Here is a 19,432-nt window from a genome sequence, read left to right on the forward strand (position 1 = left end):
CCTGGCCTATGAGTGAAGAATGATAGGATGAATGTGGATGATTGGTTTTTAAATATATAGGGGTTTTAGAATACAACTTAAGTTAGATTTCTATGTGCTTTTACTATTGAGATTTTTAAAAGTATTTTTAATATTAGATTTCATGTTCTTTTATTTGTTTGCTGTGAGCTGCCGAGTCCCAGAAGGGTGGCATAGAAATCTGATAGACAGACAGACGGACGGACAGACAGACAGAGGAAGGTAGATTTGCTTTGAAACCTAATAATTCATGTCCCATTGGTAAAAAGAAATCCTTGATGCAAGCTTTAAGTTGGAATTCATCTTTTTTAATGGAACTTAAAAGCACAAACATTTTATTCAGGATGTATTTTCTATTTTCAGCTCTGGTTATGTTAGTTGCAGAATGCTGTTTTGTACCATTATTCTGTAGACAAATGAAATAACATAGACTAGTCCCTTGGCTTCACCACTGTAACAATTGTGTGAGAAGAAGAGAAAATGCTACAATCCATTTTACAGTAAGGATTTGGTGTTGGTGGGAAAATAATAAGAGTATGCGACAAGAACATTTGAAAGGGTTTAGAATAGGCAGCATTAAATCCCTTAACAATGGTTTCATTTGTGCAGTTGCAGTATCTGTGTACTAAGCATTGATGGCCTGGCCTCTCTTGTATGTTTTACTAACAGTAAATAAGATCAGTGGACTTTTCTGTTACCTTGTATATTCTGAGTTTCTCTAGGATAACAAGAATTATCTAGACAATTCCAAGGCACTGCTTTGTGGGACTCTGTCAAACATCAAGTCAGCACTTATTTAGTAAGTTGAAGAATCACTTGAGACACTGATATCTAACCACAGAATGAAGGAAATCAGCTGGGAGTACAACCTTTACCATTTCCCAAAGATTGTATTTATTTACTTCCAGTTTGCCCTATGTGCTGTTTGTGCAGCTTTTTTTGCAACTCCGGGGCTTTAGGAAACTCTCTGGAACGCTCTGGAGTGCAAAAAAACCAGCACAACAGAAATGCATTTTCCCAACTTCCAGTTTGCTGTTGGGCAATATTTTTGCCTCCGGGGCTTCAGGGAAGCTTCAGGGAAGTGTCCGGACGGCGAAACATCCTTTCCCAAGCCTGAATATCAGCTGGCCAGCACTTGCATGCACACTGGAGCTAACAAAGGGCCATGTCTCGCATGCCCTCCGATGTGGCGCCACGTGGCACCTTTGGCTCGTGTGCCATAGGTTCGCCATGGCGAATATATGATATCAGTGATTGTGAGCAACTGAACTTCCAAAATTTTGACACCAGCAATGGTAGGTTCTTGGGGTTTTCAGAAAACTTTAACATCTCTTCTCATTTGTTAATGACAGTGATGATGGTGATTAATACCACTATTGATTTTACATGGTTGTAAAAATTATTCTATTATATTTTATTAAATATATTACACCACCATTGGGTTCAAAATAATTTCCTTGTTTTACTCCCCTAAAATCTAGGTGCGTCTTATACTCCAGTGCATCTTATAGTCCAATGTAGTAATCCAGTACATTTTAAGAATATTTCACCTGCAGACAATTAAAATAAATTATTCATATTTTATACTTTTATTCACCTGTAACTATTACCAGAAAAACTCTGTTACCTGCTAAATGCTATGGTATTAAGATAATGGCAGCACATACTCTTTTATCCTACTTAAATCTTGACAACTGAATCTTTTGAGAACTTATTTAATTATTTTCTATATCGAGATTTATTATTCCTTTCAGTGATACTGAAAGTGATATACAGTAGTCCCTTGCTATACCGCGCTTCACCTACTGCGGCTTCACTTCATCGCGGGGTTTCAAGAAATATTAATGAGAAAAATCATTCGCGGATCTTCGCTGGTTTGAGGGTTTCTGAGGAAATCAGTCGGCAGATTTAAACAGCCCGCAGAACTCGATCGGCCGGTTTTTCAAAAAATATATATCTAAAATTGTAAATACTGTATTTAAATACTGTATCTAAAATAAATACTGTGTGGGAAGGGTTTATAAACACTTAAAACAATGAAAACTTACCAAACAATTACAATATAAATACTTAAATAAGTACTATCAGTCGATAAATTCCCCATCGCGGATTTCACCTATCACGGTCGGGTCTGGAACATAACACCAGCGATAGGTGAGGTCTTACTGTATTTAAAGTGATACATTTAAAACAAAAAGAATTTCAGCCTGCTGCCTGAAATACAATATCATCTACTGTATTATATCTAAACCCCTGCCCCCATCAAATTTAATGTGTTTCCAGGATGGCTATAATAATTTTTTAATTCACCAAGTAAAATAAAGTCCGGAGACCAAGTATATCATCAAGGCTATTTACAAGAATATGGGTCAAACTAGAAGTTTTTCAATGTTAGTTTATTGCAAACTGAATCAGTTATGCATTCTTGACACGTCGACGAGTTTAATTAAACATGAGACACAAGGTTTTGTAATGTCACATTTTAACAGAGGACAATAACATATATATGAAAATATTCTATTGAATTTACAAACTTAGAAATATGAAAACAGCCTGATAGGCTTCTTTTGCATTTCATTTTGGATATTTAAAAAATCCTAATAAACTCAGCAGCCAAGACAACAAAATATTTCACAGTGTATTTTTAATACTGTCAAGGGACTTACACAAACTTTGTTCATTAAAGGCAACTTTACTTGTCAGATTCTTCATATTTTGGGAGATGGACAGAAAATATGAAATCCATTTTGTTCCACTTTATTTACATAAACTTTTACCTTTGGAGAAGTTAATGGTTAATTCCATGCAGACTGTTGCATGAAGCAGATTTGAATTTCGGCAAATAGGAGGCATAACAAAGCAAGTGTCTCATGGAAAAGTAATTTATTTTTAATTTGGTTTATACAAAATAAATGTGCATTACTCATGAAGAAACATTAGGGATCAAACTTGTTAAATCATATTTCAATCTACTAATTTCAGTTAGTGAAAAGGGAGTAGAGTATCATGTTATGATTAGTACTTATGGTGTTTTTTATGGGGAGTGAAAATTTCTTAAGAGATAGTATTACTCATTATTTATTTCCAGAACTACCAAGAACTACCCTGCATACGCCTTGTGCATTTTATGGCTGTTGTTGCTTTACACTCTAGCTAGCTTCAATACAGTTGAGTAACTCTATCACATATCATCTTACATACTAGAAGGATATTTCTAGATCTCATAGGTACTGCATTTACATCATCTTGTTCTAATGTAAGAACATATGGGAATGTGATAAAATGCCTGTTTTGGGGATTCTTAAATGAACATCACTGGCCACACATTCTGCGAAGAGAATTGGAAATATATTAGTTTGCACAGCCACATGAACATAATATTGTCCATAACCTGGAATTTCTACATTCTTGGAATATTGCTAAATCAATATATACAAATGTATACGAAATAATGCTTTGTGTAATGTTATTCAAAGCCAATACCTGAAAAATTGAATAGAACCTGCATTCACTTTAAAAGCTTTTGAAGAGCAACCTCCAAATGAGAGGTCAGACACCATTGTATGATTAGCTATTTGTCTCTCTGTATTAAAACATCTTAAGGAATAATAAAACTACAGTAATTGCAGTTTGATTTATATCGGATTATATTCAAGTTTTTAAAACAAATATGCTATAAATCATACAATTGAATCTTAAATTGAATAAGCATGCAATATATTATTAATTACTAGTGACATTATTAATTACTAGTATTTCTATGCACTACCTTGTCCTGGCAGTTTAATCCCTATTTTTCTTGTCATGCTTTAGAACAATAGAACACAGATTTTGCTAGTTTTTGTCCACTGTCTAAGGAGTAACAAATGAAATTCAGTAGTGTAGGACAATCAAGAGCATATCATACTATTACATGTATAATTCAGAAATGAAATTTTACTTGTCATATATTCCCCATTAGACTACTGAAATATTAAATATTTTGCCTTGTTAAAAGTAGGATTCTAGCAGCGTACTGTTTTTCACTCCAGTAGTGACATCAAACACTACATTCACTGGAACAAGCACCAGTTTGCAAGTGAAAGGATCAAAAATCAGCTTTCAGGAAATAAAGTAATTATTTATATTATGACATTTATAGAATAATATTTTACCTGGCAAATAGATCATTTAAACCAATCATCTCCCAGACTTGCTCCCATATATTTTTAATTACTATATGCATAACTGAACCAGTCACATTTAATGAGTGAATTATGCAAACATAGTTTACATAATCTAAACTTTTGATTGTTTTTCTGCAGGTCTGGCTTGTGACCAGAAAGCTATTTTCCACCTGTCCTTGAAGTGTGATATTTTTCAATACAAGAAACACAAGTTTCTACTTTGTACAAAGTTTAAAAAACCCACAGTTGAGCAGCTATATATCATATTAAAATATAATCCACTCAAAGTAAGTCAACATGAAAAGCATGAAAGACTGAATATTTTATCTATCCTGATTAAAGATTAATAAAATGTTCTGTTCTAGCATTATAGCTATATTAAGACAATATTTTCTTGGTACTTATACTATAGAAAATAAGGAGAAATATTGCCCCATCCCACCAAGAATAGTAACCAATCAACCGAGAAGTATTTTTTTAAAAAGCTACAGCATAAAATAAAAAAAAACATATCCCTTTGGAAGTAGCATAATTGATAAGTGAAAGTTAGATATCAGTATTCATGGCAATAGTGCAAATTTATCATTAACTAAATGCAAGCAATATTGATTTCAATGAAGCTTACTTCTAAGTAAGCATGTTTGGCAATATTCCTAGAATTTCTTAAGCTTCAGCAGTTAATGAAAATACTGTATCTTTAGCTTTGTTCAATAATTGCATGTGCTGTCCTCTTACACTGATCCCAGTTTCAATTCAGGATAATGGTACTTTTTCAAAGCATATAAAAAACCAAAAAGTAATGGTAATTAAAAAGCAATTTCCTCTCCAGAGAAAGTCAAGTGAAGACGGTATGAAAATGTTCACATATTTTATTCAAAGAAGCCCAATAAGTTGGGTAAAGTTTTAGAACTTATTAGAAATGCAAGCAAATTTAGCTTGAATCTGGTAACCAGAAACATTAGATATGATACAGTGTTGTGTTTTTTTAAAGGATCCACCAGCCTTTTTAAAATTTGTTTATGCAAGAAATTTGTACACCTATCTTTGAGACTGGCAATAAGGAGCATAGGAAATGGTTTTTGCTTACCACTCAACTTTGATCCCTACTAATAAAGCAAGTCCGGTATCTTTTATGAATATTGCCTAGGGAGACAAAATAAAAAACCCATAACAAAATACAGAACAGTGTTAAGGCTTTGCTAAGATAGCCTAGACATGGAAGCTCCAAGGCACATATTAGTACATTCACATTGCTGATAAGAAAGAAGCGGAGTATACATTCCCACCTACCCCCAAAAAAACCCTACTAAAATGCTAGCACTGCCCCACTGACCTGTTACTTTGTCAGGTGTTGATAAAAATACTACTGCAGTATCAGGTTTTCTATTTTTAAAAAAGCCTGATTTATATCATTTTCCACCACTGTTCATTAAGACCAGCAGTTCCCTCGAATATGTCAGTATTTTTTTAATTGTTACAAAACCTTCAGGATTTATGAGTCTCTCACACACGACTGTCTTCTTTTATACCACCTTCTGTGGTTTTTGGAGGTAGATTAATCCCTTTGTTGGACTCCTTTTGTTTTTCATCAATATTGGTTTCTTCTTCTTTTCCTTCAGCAATTTTCTTATCTGCCGCCTTCTGCTCTTTTGCCACTAGCCGGTAATTGATGCCCATCCCAATAAAGAGGAAGGTCCCAGCGAAAATAAGGATGATGCCACATGCCCAATAAGTGTATTTGTAGTCACCATATATATCATTAAGTTTACCTAAAAGGCAAAAGTGGATGAGGGAGGAAAATAAGTTATAAGGCTATTTTGTAATAGTTGATTGATAATAAATGACTTCAGCCAAACACAGAAAGGTTTTTGTGTTACCTTTCATATTCTCTGAAAAATGGCTAGAAAATCATAAATTCTGCCAGGATATGTAAACTTATGAGCACAACTATATAATATGTGACTGCAACTATTCATTCATTCATTCATTCATTCATTCATTCATTCTATTTTTATGCTGCCCTTCTCCTTAGACTCAGGGAGGCTTATAACATGTTAGTAATAGCACTTTTTAACAAAGCCAGCATATTGCCCCCACAATCCGGGTCCTCATTTTACCCACCTCGGAAGGCTGGAAGGCTGAGTCAACCTTGAGCCAGTGATGAGAATTGAACCTCTGACATACAGATTTACAGTCAGCTTCAGTAGCCTGCAGTACAGCACTCTATCTGCTGCGCCACCCCGGCTCCTTATCTATCTTAACTATCCTAACATCCAGAGGCTTATAACTCAAGAGTTTAAGAAATCCTAGTCTGAATGAATAAATTTATAAATCACTGATAAATGATGGCACTAGCAACTACATCAAATACATATGGATAAAACTTCAGGAAAATCTATACCACCTATATGCTTAAATCACAGGCCGCAAAACATAGAAGCCCCAGCTCTAACGCTGCCCCCCCCACACACTCTTCTTACTACTCTTTTCTTACCCTATTTTTCTATTCGTCCTCCTCTTGTATTTCCTTCCCTTCTTTCTCAATCCCTTTCCCTTTCTTTCCCTCTCCTTCCCCAATCACACATGCTATATAAGTAAACTATAATTGCTAGAATGTACATTATATATATTCCCTTTATTTTTCTGTACCCTGTTTTTAATGTATATAACCAATAAATATATTTTAAATATTAAAAAAAATTAAAATCCTAGTCTAAAGTATGATTATAAGCTGAATCCTTGTGGTTTTATCTATGGCAACATAAATTATTTTTCTCCTACTTAGGTCAGATTCATAGGTCATCAAAATGCCAATACAGTCTCTTTCCTCCCCATCCCAAGGGTTAAATACATATTTTACCTAAAAGAGGTGGTCCCAAAAGAACTGGGCAACATTCCACGATAGTCACCAAACCAACGGCACTGGAGAATCGCTGAGCCCCAACTAAGTCCATCAGTGTTTCAAACAAGACAGAGCTCATCCAGCCAAAAGCAAATCCAAAAAATCCAGCGTATATACAAAAGCCAATATAGGTAGTAAATACAGGAGCCAAAAGATGGCATGCTCCATTGCAGATGATAGACACAGAAAAAAAATATTGGATTCTAGGTCTAATCCACTTGGTGTTTGCCACCAAACCCATGGATGGTCTGGCAAACATGTCTACAAAAGCCAGAATAGATAACAGGAAAGCTGAAGCTTCATTAGAGAAATGCTTGCTCTTTCCATAGTTGCTGAGAAACACTAATGGTGTGAATAGTCCAAAAAACATGCACACATTGCCAAACAGGTAAATCAAGAAGCCACGATGTGTGAAAAGTGAGAAATCCAAAAACTTGTTAATTGTTTGGAAGGCTGTGGTCTTTTGCTTTTTATTTTTGCCAGCAATAAGATCTGTATTAACATCTCCTTCTTTTCTTGTCACTTTGCCAATCTCCTGCAATGCTTCCTTGTCAATTTCTTTTTTCGCTTGATCAGGCTTAGGTCCTATTGGTCTCATCAATGACCCAGCCACGCAGCAGTTGAACAAAAGGCCTCCAAGAATTAAGAAGCTCCCTCTCCATCCAAAAACACCGTAGAAATATTGGTTCATAGGTGCAAGCGTACACAGGAATACAGGGCTACCAGCCATGGCTAATCCATTAGCCAAAGGACGCTTCTTATAGAAATACTTGCCAATCATGGTCAAAGCTGGGTTTAAATTAAATGCAAGACCCAGACCTGGAGATAAAAATATAGTTATATTAAAATTATTAACACATACAAATGCAGCCCTTACAAATCCTGTGTTCTAAAATCAGTTTATATTCTTGTAGATACTGTGGCATGCACACTATATACATTATATTAAGTTATTAAATGATAGAAAGTAATACAACTCCCTTAAAACATTCAAAAGACTTTGGAATAAAGAATGCAAAACACACACGCTAAATATTTCGTGATATTTCAATGGCATCTGAAATACTTATAAAAACAAGTTCAAAGCCAGAAAGCCAGAAATAAATCGATGCAGGTAGTCCTTGACTTACAACAAGTGATATTAATAGACTCAGGAGAATGGATTTATTTAGTGATGTAATTTGCTTAGTGGCCACAGTGCCTCACTTTATGACCATCATAAAAACAGTTATAAAATAGAGTTATATGCTTATAAGCTCAAGAGTTTTTGATCCTGGAAAGAAGTACAGTGGTACCTCGAGATACGAGTTTAATTCGTTCCGGACCTGGGCTCTTAAGTCGAGCAGCTCTTATCTCGAACGACTTTTCCCCATAGGAATTAATGTAAATAATTTTAATTGGTTCCAGCCCTCAAAAAACTCACAAAGTTAGTCTAAATTATGCAGAAAGACATGTTTTTAATGAAGAAATGTACATGTACATATAAATGAATAATGAAGTTTCTTTCACTTAACTTGTAAACTTTCTTAAACTTTTAAATTTACATATGTTCAACTTCTCTGCCACCCAATCCTGTAGGACAGAGGTCCCCAACCCTTTTTGCACCAGGGACCGGCTTTAAGCGATCAAGAGAGGAATGGGTGAATGAATGGACGGAGGGTGGGAAGGAAGGAAGGAAAGAGGGAAGGGACAGGAACAGAGGAAGGAAGCAAGGAAACTTATGAAAGGGGAGAGTAAGAGAGGAATGAGTGAAGGGAGGGAGGGAGGGAAGAAGGTGGGAAGGAGAAAGAAAAGAAGAAATAGAGGAAGGGAAGGTAAAAGAGAGAAAGAAAAAGAGCAAGAAAGAAAGAAAGAAAGAAAGGGGGAAGGGACAGGAACAGAGGAAGGAAGCAAGGAAACTTATGAAAGGGGAGAGTAAGAGAGGAATGAGTGAAAGGAGGGAGGGAGGGAAGAAGGTGGGAAGGAGAAAGAAAAGAAGAAATAGAGGAAGGGAAGGTAAAAGAGAGAAAGAAAAAGAGCAAGAAAGAAAGAAAGAAAGAAAGAAAGGGGGAAGGGACAGGAACAGAGGAAGAAAGCAAGGAAACTTATGAAAGGGGAGAGTAAGAGAGGAATGAGTGAAAGGAGGGAGGGAGGGAAGAAGGTGGGAAGGAGAAAGAAAAGAAGAAATAGAGGAAGGGAAGGTAAAAGAGAGAAAGAAAAAGAGCAAGAAAGAAAGCTGCAAGCACTCCCCCGAGCCCCCCAGGCCGGCTGCAACCTTTTAAAACACGCGCGCCGCTTAGCAGCTGTCTCCTGAAGCCGAACGCGGAAGTTAGCGTTTGGCTTCAGGAGACAGCTCCTTGGCGCTTGTATCTCGAATTTGGGCTTGTAAGTAGAACAAAAATATCTCTCCCCTCCCAGCTCTTATCTCGAGTTGCTCTTAAGTAGAGCAGCTCTTATGTCGGGGTTCCACTGTACAGTGATACCTTGTCTTACGAACATAATTGGTTCCGGGACAAGGTTCGTAAGGTGAAAAGTTCATAAGACGAAACAATGGAAAAGCAATTAATGTGTGCAAGCCCAAAATTCACCCCTTTTGCCAGCCAAAGCGCCCGTTTTTGCGCTGCTGGGATTCCCCTGAGGCTCCCCTCCATGGAAAACCCCACCTCCGGACTTCCGTGTTTTTGCGATGCTGCAGGGGAATCCCAGTAGGGGAATTTTAGCATCACAAAAACGGGCGCTTCGCTGGCAACGGAAGTCCTGAGGTGGACTTTCTCAGTGAGGGAAGCTTCAGTGAAATTGTAGCATTGCAAAAACACCGACATCCTTGAAACCCCACTTCCGGACTTCAGTGTTTTTGCGACGCTGCGATTTTGCTGAGGCTTCCCTCGCTGGGAAACCCCACCTCCGGACTTCTGTTGCCAGTGAAGTGCCTGTTTTTGCGATGCTGGGAATCCCCTGCTGGGATTCCCCTGCAGCATCGCAAAAACATGGAAGTCCGGAGGTGGGGTTTCCCATAGAGGGGAGCCTCAGGGGAATCATAGCAGTGCAAAAACGGGCACTTCGCTGGCAACGGAAGGTCCAGAGGTGGGGTTTCCCAATGAGGGGAGCCTTCGCCTGGCAATGGAAATCCGGAGGCGGGGCATCCTAGTGGTAGCGGTGGGTTCGTAAGGTGAAAATAGTTCGGAAGAAGAGGCAAAAAAATCTTAAATCCCGGGTTCGTATCTCAAAAAGTTTGTATAACGAGGGGTTCGTAAGACGAGGTATCACTGTATTAGCCTTTACTTAACATTTCAGATTAGTGAAGAATTACATTCCTGCTCTCTAAAAAACCTTATCTACATTTATATCTCAGAAAAGTATACAGTTACATATATTTACATTTTATAGACAGATTCACTTACCACCCACAACACCAATAGAGAAGTACAACTCTTCCACAGTATTACAGAAAGAGGCACCAATCAGACCACTGCCAGCCAGTAAGCCCCCAGCAATCACGACTGGACGGCTGCCATATTTGTTCACCAGAATGCTGCTGATTGGGCCTAGAAGAAATAATTATTTAGGCAATAGGGCACATCAATGCATTTCTCAATCTTTAGCGTAATATGTAAAAGGTAAAACAAGACATCTGAAGACTATGAACACTATAGTTTATAAGAAACAGAGAGCAAATTGCAAATTTAGGTATTTCCATTTAAAGCCCCTAAAAGCCCCTAAAAGCTCCTAAGATTATATCATAGCTTGTCTTCTGGTTAATCCAAATTTAAAAGTGGATGGTTTGACCTAAAGAGAAATAATAATACATTTGAAAAGGTATGGGTGTAGCGTGGGAGCGGGTTGCAAATGATTCTGATTTCCTTATATTTGAATATTTTGGTAAAACATTTGTATCTTTGTTAACTCTCTTAGAAGAGGTACCATACTTTTTGGAGTATAAGATGCACCTTAGTTTTGGGGTAGGAAAATGGGGGGGGGGGTCTGTCTATTAGGTATTCATCTGGCTAGCATCCTTACACTGATCAGCTTTCAGCACATTATTTTATCTCCTGGTTAGGGCTTAAAAAAACCTTATTGGAGAGATTAACAATGAAAGAGCCAGCAAGCTGGGAAGACCATTTAGCACCTCATTAGGACTGGAAAGAAGCTTATTTGGAGCAAGTAGAGTAATGAAAAAAAGCCTGCAAAGACTTAGGGCTGAAAGACATTATTCGGAGAGAGAATAACAATGAAAAAGCCTGCAAGGTAAGAACTGGGAAGATCGTTAGCACCTCATTAAGATTGGGGAAAAAGCTTTGAAAAAGCTACATTCAGAGTATAAGATACATCCTGTCAGTGCCATGTACTGTATTAGTTGAGTTTTCAATATATGGAGATAAAATAGCATTGTATGTTAGGAGAAAATAGTAGTAAGAACTAGGTAGCAATTATGAGCCAGGCTGCAATTTAGCCATATAAGGGAGACATGTGCTGCTCTCTGTTACATTCTGTGGTTACATTCTGTTGTGTTGAGCTTTGTTGCATTGCGTCTGTTCTGCTGCCTTATCTTGTAATGTTGATTACTAGTGCATATATGCTGGTTAGTATTAAATAAGAGCCGTGTGAAGAATATGTTATACTGCTGTGCACCAAGTTATAAAGATAAATAAGAGCTACGTGCAATATACTGTGTAGAAAATACTATACTCTATATACTGTTGTAAAGGTATTTGCTGTAAAATAAGAGAATATATGTAATAGTATATGTACCCGCTGTGTGCAAATGAGAGAATATATGTAATACTACATGTACCTATTGTGTGCAAATAAGAGATGTATTATGGACTGTATTATAATTACTGTGTAATATTATGGAGATATTGTATATCTTGTAAATAATACCTTTACATATATTGGTCTGTATTATTGACTGAACAACCACCACTGTCACATGTACTCTTGTTCAAATACAGTATTTCTATCATTAGGTCTAGGTCCAGTGTGGAATGCTGACATATGCAAAATTTTCAGCCACTTTTAGGGAGGAAAAAGGTGCATTTTATACTCCAAAAAATACAGTAATTACAACCGATGGGTAAAATAAAAAAAAGAACATTCCAAACTATATTCTAGTTTAACCTAAGCTATGTTTTATCAGTTGCACAATGAATATGCACTACTGTGTTAATATAACAATACTTAAGGACCAAGGTTGGGGATGGAAGGAGAACCAGTTGAAAATATGCAAGCAAAAAAAACACAATCAAAATCTTTGATCATTTAACTTTTAAATTTCTCCTGGTTTGTTAACATTTAAAATTAAATTTTGCAAATCTATCTATAAAAGTATATGATTGTTTCTGTTTACAAATTATTTCTTAATGTATTGTGAATATTCCTGCTTTGCCATAATTTGTTTAGCACACCCATCTTATTAGGACTGAGGAGCTTTGGTAGGTCTCACTTAGCTGGACTATGCAGTCTCATCTGGAATACTAACTGTCACGGAAACACAGCACAACTGGTAAAGGGAGCTGCTTCTCTTCTGCAGTACAATGCATGTTTGTAGGGAGCCCAGGGATTGACCAATACATGAGAAAAAGTACACAACTTAGCTCTGAGAGAGATATTGTATTTGTTTACCAGGACATCACATATGGAAGGCAGATGTTTGTAATTTGGAACTAGAGACAGGACAGATATAACTTCCAATTGAACAGATGTTACATCTGTACAACCACCAACAATAAAGGGTAATGGCTGACTGTTTAACAACTAGATTGTTTAAGCATATTGCTAAGATCAGATATGGTTGCTAAAGTGTTTAACAATGGCAGTATTTATTTATTAACAAAGGTATGGATAGTACTCAACTTACAATTCACTTAGTGATCAAAGTTACAACAGCACTGAAAAAAAGGGACTCATGGCCATTGCAGCAGCCCCATAGTCATATGATTTACATTCAGATGCTTGACAATTGACCCAGGTTTATGACGGTTGCAGTGTTCCTGGGTCATGTGACCATCTTTTGCAACCTTCTCACAAGCAAAGTCAATGGGGAAACCAGATTCATTTAACAACTGGGTTACTAATTTAATTAACTGCAGTGATTCACTTAACAAATGTGGTAAGAAAAGTTGTAAAAAGGGGCAAAACTCACTAAACAAATTTCTCACATTTTGGGCTCAATTGGGGTTGTACGTTAAGTCACATAACTCAAAATGACAATGACAAGACTGTTAGAATTCATGTGCTTGTTGCCATCATGAATGAGGAAAATATGCGGATTGCCTCAACAGTTGAATAAGAACAAAGACTGTTGTCTTCCAAAGAAAAATTTCATATGTAATGCAGCATAGTTCCATGCAAAATAAAAGCTGGCTGTTCACCATATTTCAGCAACAGTGAAGCCAAAAGTATTCAGGCCTGTTTTGAAAGAGTTATGTCTATTTAGTTTTTAAATTGCCTCAATTCCTGTAAATAAATAGGACAAAAACAATTATAAAAATAGATAAGTAAATGTAAATTTTAATGGTCCATTTCCATGTGCAAAGCATGATTGTACAGAAAGGTTTTGTACATCCTCAATTTCCTTTAGCTCCTGGCTAAAACTTTATTATTAATTTATTATTCATTCAATTTAAATCACTAAAAATAAGTAATGAAACAATGGCCCAGAGGTTCAACACACCTTGAACATTATCAAAAACACAGATTTAATTTTAGATAACTTTAATGATTCTCACATTAGTATAAAAGAGGAAAAAATTAAGAGTATATATTACCTTAAGTAGTTATAGAACACTTTTTAGCAAAAATGATACAAATATATAGATAACATATACTTCCACTCTAGTTACAAAAAGCATGTATAAATAAGCATGTGATTATTACAGACCATATTTCCTAGTACCAAAATTATTTTTAAACTGTTATTTAAACTTGTTTACTTATTTACTATGTATGCCTATTAGCAAAGCAGAGCATTTATTTTCTAGGCAAATCACCTAGAACATCATGTCAAAAAGCAAACTTTAGTCTTGCCCACCATGCAACCCATCAAGCAGTACGAGTCCTGTTGTTGTTTTTTAAGAAGCAAATTTGGAGCCACACTCCCTCGTTCTAGCACTTCTGTTCTGTTAGCCAAGGAATGGCTGATTGATATACATTTTTGAGGCCCATAATGATTTACAATTTATTAATGGTTATTGAATGGTTATTATCGGTGGTTACTGAAACGGATGTCCATGTGCCGCCTCTATGTTGGTTGAGGCAGACAGGATTCCCTTAGTACCATTTGTTGGGGGTCAAGGGAAAAGGAGGGTTTTGCCTTCTCTTTCTGCTCAAGATCCTCATGTACAATTGGTGGGCCACTGTGTGACACAGAATGCTAGACTCGATGGGCTTTGGTCTCAGCATGGCTCTTATGTTCTTATGTTAATGTGGTCCTTTCCCTCTACAGGCCTGCTGTATAGACTACAAATTAATAATAATAATAATAATAATAATAATAATAATAATAATAATAATAATAATTCCTTGGAAATGTATTATTTATATTTCCTCAAACTAAATAGATTGGCCTTTTTAGAAATACTATATAGCCATGAGGGTAAATCTATGACATGTGTGACACAGGTGGCACACAGAGCTGTATCTTCCGTGAGCCCCAGCATGCATGTGGGCGCTGGCCAGCTGATTTTTGGCTCGTGGAGGTATTTTCAGCTTCTGGAGGGCCTCCAGGTAGGCATGGAAGGCCATTTTCACCCTAACCAGGCTTCAGGGAAGCCTCTGGAGAGTGAAAACCAACCCCCACAGGCCCATCGGAAGTCAGGAAATAGGGAAAAGCAGGGAGTTCATACACATGAATGCACAGGGGGCAGAGCACATAGGGGGGCAATAAATTATGGATGTGAGGATGCATGTGTGTGTGATAGCACATGTGCATGTGCTTTTGGCATCTGGGGGAAAAAGGTTTGCCATCACTGCTATGTAGGTATATACCATATTACAGGAATATTTAAATTTACCTACAGCTGTATTAATAACATTTCCCTCCAATTAAAGCATGACGTTACAGTAGTCCCTCACCTATCGCTGGTGTTACGTTCCAGACCTAGCCGCAATAGGTGAAATCCGCGATGGGGAATTTATCGACTGATAGTACTTATTTAAGTATTTATATTGTAATTGTTTGGTAAGTTTTCATTGTTTTAAGTGTTTATAAACCCTTCCCACACAGTATTTATTTTAGATACAGTATTTCAATACAGTATTTACAATTTTAGATATATTTTTTTAAAAAAAAAAACCCTGCCGATCGAGTTCGGCAGGCTGTTTAAATCTGCCAATCGACTTCCTCAGAAACCCGCGATGAAGTGAAGCCGCAGTAGGTGAAGCGCGGTATAGCGAGGGACTACTGTATTCTTGAAACTGCACAATAAAAATGCCATTCATTTGGTTTGCAAACTTACCTCCTGCGTACATAACTGCCAACATAGTAGAAGAGATCCAGGAAACCTTGCTGCTTGATGCATCAAAGATTATTTCAATCTCCTTAAAAAATACTGTAATGGACTTGGGGAATGCATACGAAAATCCAATAGAAATAAAGGCACCAATAACCACAACCCAACCCCATCCTCCTTCAGGTGGGGTATATCCTACTGGGCCTCCAATTGCTGGTGGCATCTTGACTGAAGTAACAGGTATTTAAAGATCTACAAAGAAAAATGACAGTATTTCTTTCAGAAAATATGACAATAAGAATTAGGGAAACACTGTTAAGACCATACTGTTAAGACTACAGTGGTACCTCGAGATACGAGTTTAATTCGTTCCGGACCTGGGCTCTTAAGTCGAGCAGCTCTTATCTCGAACGACTTTTCCCCATAGGAATTAATGTAAATAATTTTAATTGGTTCCAGCCCTCAAAAAACTCACAAAGTTAGTCTAAATTATGCAGAAAGACATGTTTTTAATGAAGAAATGTACATGTACATATAAATGAATAATGAAGTTTCTTTCACTTAACTTGTAAACTTTCTTAAACTTTTAAATTTACATATGTTCAACTTCTCTGCCACCCAATCCTGTAGGACAGAGGTCCCCAACCCTTTTTGCACCAGGGACCGGCTTTAAGCGATCAAGAGAGGAATGGGTGAATGAATGGACGGAGGGTGGGAAGGAAGGAAGGAAAGAGGGAAGGGACAGGAACAGAGGAAGGAAGCAAGGAAACTTATGAAAGGGGAGAGTAAGAGAGGAATGAGTGAAGGGAGGGAGGAAGGGAAGAAGGTGGGAAGGAGAAAGAAAAGAAGAAATAGAGGAAGGGAAGGTAAAAGAGAAAGAAAAAGAGCAAGAAAGAAAGAAAGGAAGAAAGACAGGGGGAAGGGACAGGAACAGAGGAAGGAAGCAAGGAAACTTATGAAAGGGGAGAGTAAGAGAGGAATGAGTGAAGGGAGGGAGGAAGGGAAGAAGGTGGGAAGGAGAAAGAAAAGAAGAAATAGAGGAAGGGAAGGTAAAAGAGAAAGAAAAAGAGCAAGAAAGAAAGAAAGGAAGAAAGACAGGGGGAAGGGACAGGAACAGAGGAAGGAAGCAAGGAAACTTATGAAAGGGGAGAGTAAGAGAGGAATGAGTGAAGGGAGGGAGGGAGGGAAGAAGGTGGGAAGGAGAAAGAAAAGAAGAAATAGAGGAAGGGAAGGTAAAAGAGAGAAAGAAAAAGAGCAAGAAAGAAAGCTGCAAGCACCCCCCCGAGCCCCCCAGGCCGGCTGCAACCTTTTAAAACACGCGCGCCGCTTCGCAGCTGTCTCCTGAAGCCGAACGCGGAAGTTAGCGTTTGGCTTCAGGAGACAGCTCCTTGGCGCTTGTATCTCGAATTTGGGCTTGTAAGTAGAACAAAAATATCTCTCCCCTCCCAGCTCTTATCTCGAGTTGCTCTTAAGTAGAGCAGCTCTTATGTCGGGGTTCCACTGTATATGTATCATAAAGTTTAAGACAAGACTGGGATATAAAGTTATAAGAGCAAGTAAGATTAATTCCTCCTGGGCTTACAAATTTCATTTACCTCCTCTTTTTTAGCAGTTAAAAATATTTAGTGTTGTCCCAACTCTAAAGAATATTTAGTGTTCTTCCAACTTGGTCTGTTTCTATCAACAGCATAGTCAAAGTTCAGAAAATAAGTTGAGATACAAAGGATTAGATAATTGAACTTAACCTTTCTCAATGCCAAATTGAGGAGGAAGGGATGAAAGAAGACAGAAAGAAAGAAAAATAAAGAAAGAAGAGGGAAGGGAGAGAAGAAAGAATGAAAGACTTATGACGACAATTGAGCGTTGTTAAATGAGTTTCACCATTTTACAAGTTGGCCACACCCACTCAGTCACCTGACCAAGTCACACCCACCTGAGGGAGCGGGGATGGGGTGGCGAGGATGATTTTGTAGCACCAGGGGGGGGGTGTGGACTGAAAACATTTGGGGACCACTGCTTTAAGGGAAGCTTGAATTGAATTCCCTTGTTAAAGTCCATCAGGGGAAAACTGAAAACTTTGCAGGCCTTAGTTTCACATATTGTACTTTTCAGACAAAGCAGTTTTTTAAAAAAAAAAAGCTATTAAGAGTTTCTGGCATGCATACATACATACATACATACATACATACATACTTTTACTTAGGTATGATACAAAGACAAAACAAACAAACATTGGATGCAAAATGTCAAAGAATCAAAATACAAAACTATAAAATTTACAACCCAGTTATAACTTAAAAGGAATATTGGTTTAAAAAAATGGTAAGATAGCAAAACTATATAGCAACAACTGTTGCAAGTGTCATGAAACATAAGAAACATTCTATCACATGTACTGGACATGTAAAAAACAAAAAGTCAAAAATACTGAAAAGACATAAATAAATAATGCAGAAATGCAAAACTCTTGGAAATGAAATAAAATCAAACCACAAACCACACTGCTCAAAAATAAATAAAATAAAAAATAAAGGGAACACTTAAACAACACAATATAACACCAAGTAAATCAAACTTCTGTGAAATCAAACTGCCCACTTAGGAAGCAACACTGATTGACAATCAATTTCACATGCTATTGTGCACATTCAACTTTGTACAGAACAAAGAACAAAGTATGCAGTGAGAATATTTCATTCATTCAGATCTAGGATGTTTTTTTTAGCTCTGTGTGTGTGTGTGTGTGTGTGTGTGTGTGTGTGTGTGTGTGTGAAGGTCTTGTAAGTTTCAGAGATTCCTGGCGACGTTTCGACGAGTTCCCACTCGTCATATTCAGGCTGGTGCTTTTGGCTTTGTGTTAGGGTGAATAAAGTGTGATCTGAGCTGCCTTCCCTCTATAAATAATGGTGGGTGGGTATGGAGTGTTGGCTCAGCTGCTGCAAGCTGTGTTGAAACTTCCTGGTTAGTTGGTGGGGTAACACCTTGAGTAATTGATGCAATTGATGTATGCTGATTAGTTGATGTTTGCGGATTAGGGATGATATCCTGAGTACAGTGTTCCCTCGATTTTTGCGGGTTCGAACTTCGCAAAAAGCCTATACCACGGCTTTTCAAAAATATTAATTAAAAAATACTTTGCAGGTTTTTCACCTTATACCACGGTTTTTCCTGCCCGATGATGTCATATATCATCACCAAACTTTGGTCCACCTTTAATAAATATTTTTTTGAATAAACTTTAATAAAGAAACATGGTGAGTAATAATCTAAATGGTTGCTAAGGGAATGGGAAATTGCAATTTGGGGGTTTAAAGTGTTAAGGGATGGCTTGTGATACTGATCATAGCCAAAAATAGTGTATTTACTTCCGCATCTCTACTTCGCGGAAATTCAACTTTCGCGGGCGGTTTCGGAACGCATCCCCCACGAAAATCGAGGGAACACTGTAGTTGGAGCCTGCAGTTTAGAAACTTTGCCAGGAATCTCTGAAACTTACACTGGAAGTAACCTGAATATGCCAAGACCTTTATACCTGTACCCGTGAAAATCTACGAAAACATATTATATATGTATGCATGTGCGTGTGTACATCCGTCCGTCCGTACATACATACACATACATACATTGGTGCCTCTACCTAAGAATGCCTCTACTTAAGAAATTTTCTAGATAAGAACCAGGTGTTCAAGATTTTTTTGCCTCTTAAGAACCATTTTCTACTTAGGAACCCGAGCCTGGAAAAATTTCCCAGGAAATTTGAGAGCGGCACGAAGGCCCGGCCAGTTTCCTGCCATTTCGCCTGGGTTTCTCTCTCTGGCGCAGTGTATGGGAGGCAGCCTCGCGCCGAGTGTATGGGAGGCGCGTGCACTTCCTCGCCGCCTTAGAATCCCTCTTTTTTTTAAGCCTTAAAGTTTTGG

The 19,432-nt window shown here is 37.5% G+C and overlaps 1 protein-coding gene across 3 annotated transcripts in view; it reads right to left on the bottom strand.

The window, feature by feature from the left end:
- Positions 1-2,884: 2,884 nt before the first annotated feature.
- The window catches only part of SLC16A1 (solute carrier family 16 member 1), a 36,013-nt gene continuing 19,465 nt past the window's right edge, over positions 2,885-19,432 (bottom strand). For all 3 annotated transcript variants that reach the window (XM_070745639.1, XM_070745640.1, XM_070745641.1), the window contains exons 2-5: positions 15,522-15,767; positions 10,467-10,610; positions 7,045-7,905; positions 2,885-5,953 (exon numbers count right to left, since the gene is read on the bottom strand). In XM_070745639.1, the coding sequence (XP_070601740.1) occupies positions 5,688-5,953; positions 7,045-7,905; positions 10,467-10,610; positions 15,522-15,738 (1,488 nt within the window). In that variant the 5' untranslated portion in view covers positions 15,739-15,767 and the 3' untranslated portion in view covers positions 2,885-5,687. The remainder of the gene's footprint in view (positions 5,954-7,044; positions 7,906-10,466; positions 10,611-15,521; positions 15,768-19,432) is intronic.

This window comes from Erythrolamprus reginae, chromosome 3, assembly GCF_031021105.1.
Source record: "Erythrolamprus reginae isolate rEryReg1 chromosome 3, rEryReg1.hap1, whole genome shotgun sequence".
NCBI classification, from domain to species: Eukaryota; Metazoa; Chordata; class Lepidosauria; order Squamata; family Dipsadidae; genus Erythrolamprus; species Erythrolamprus reginae.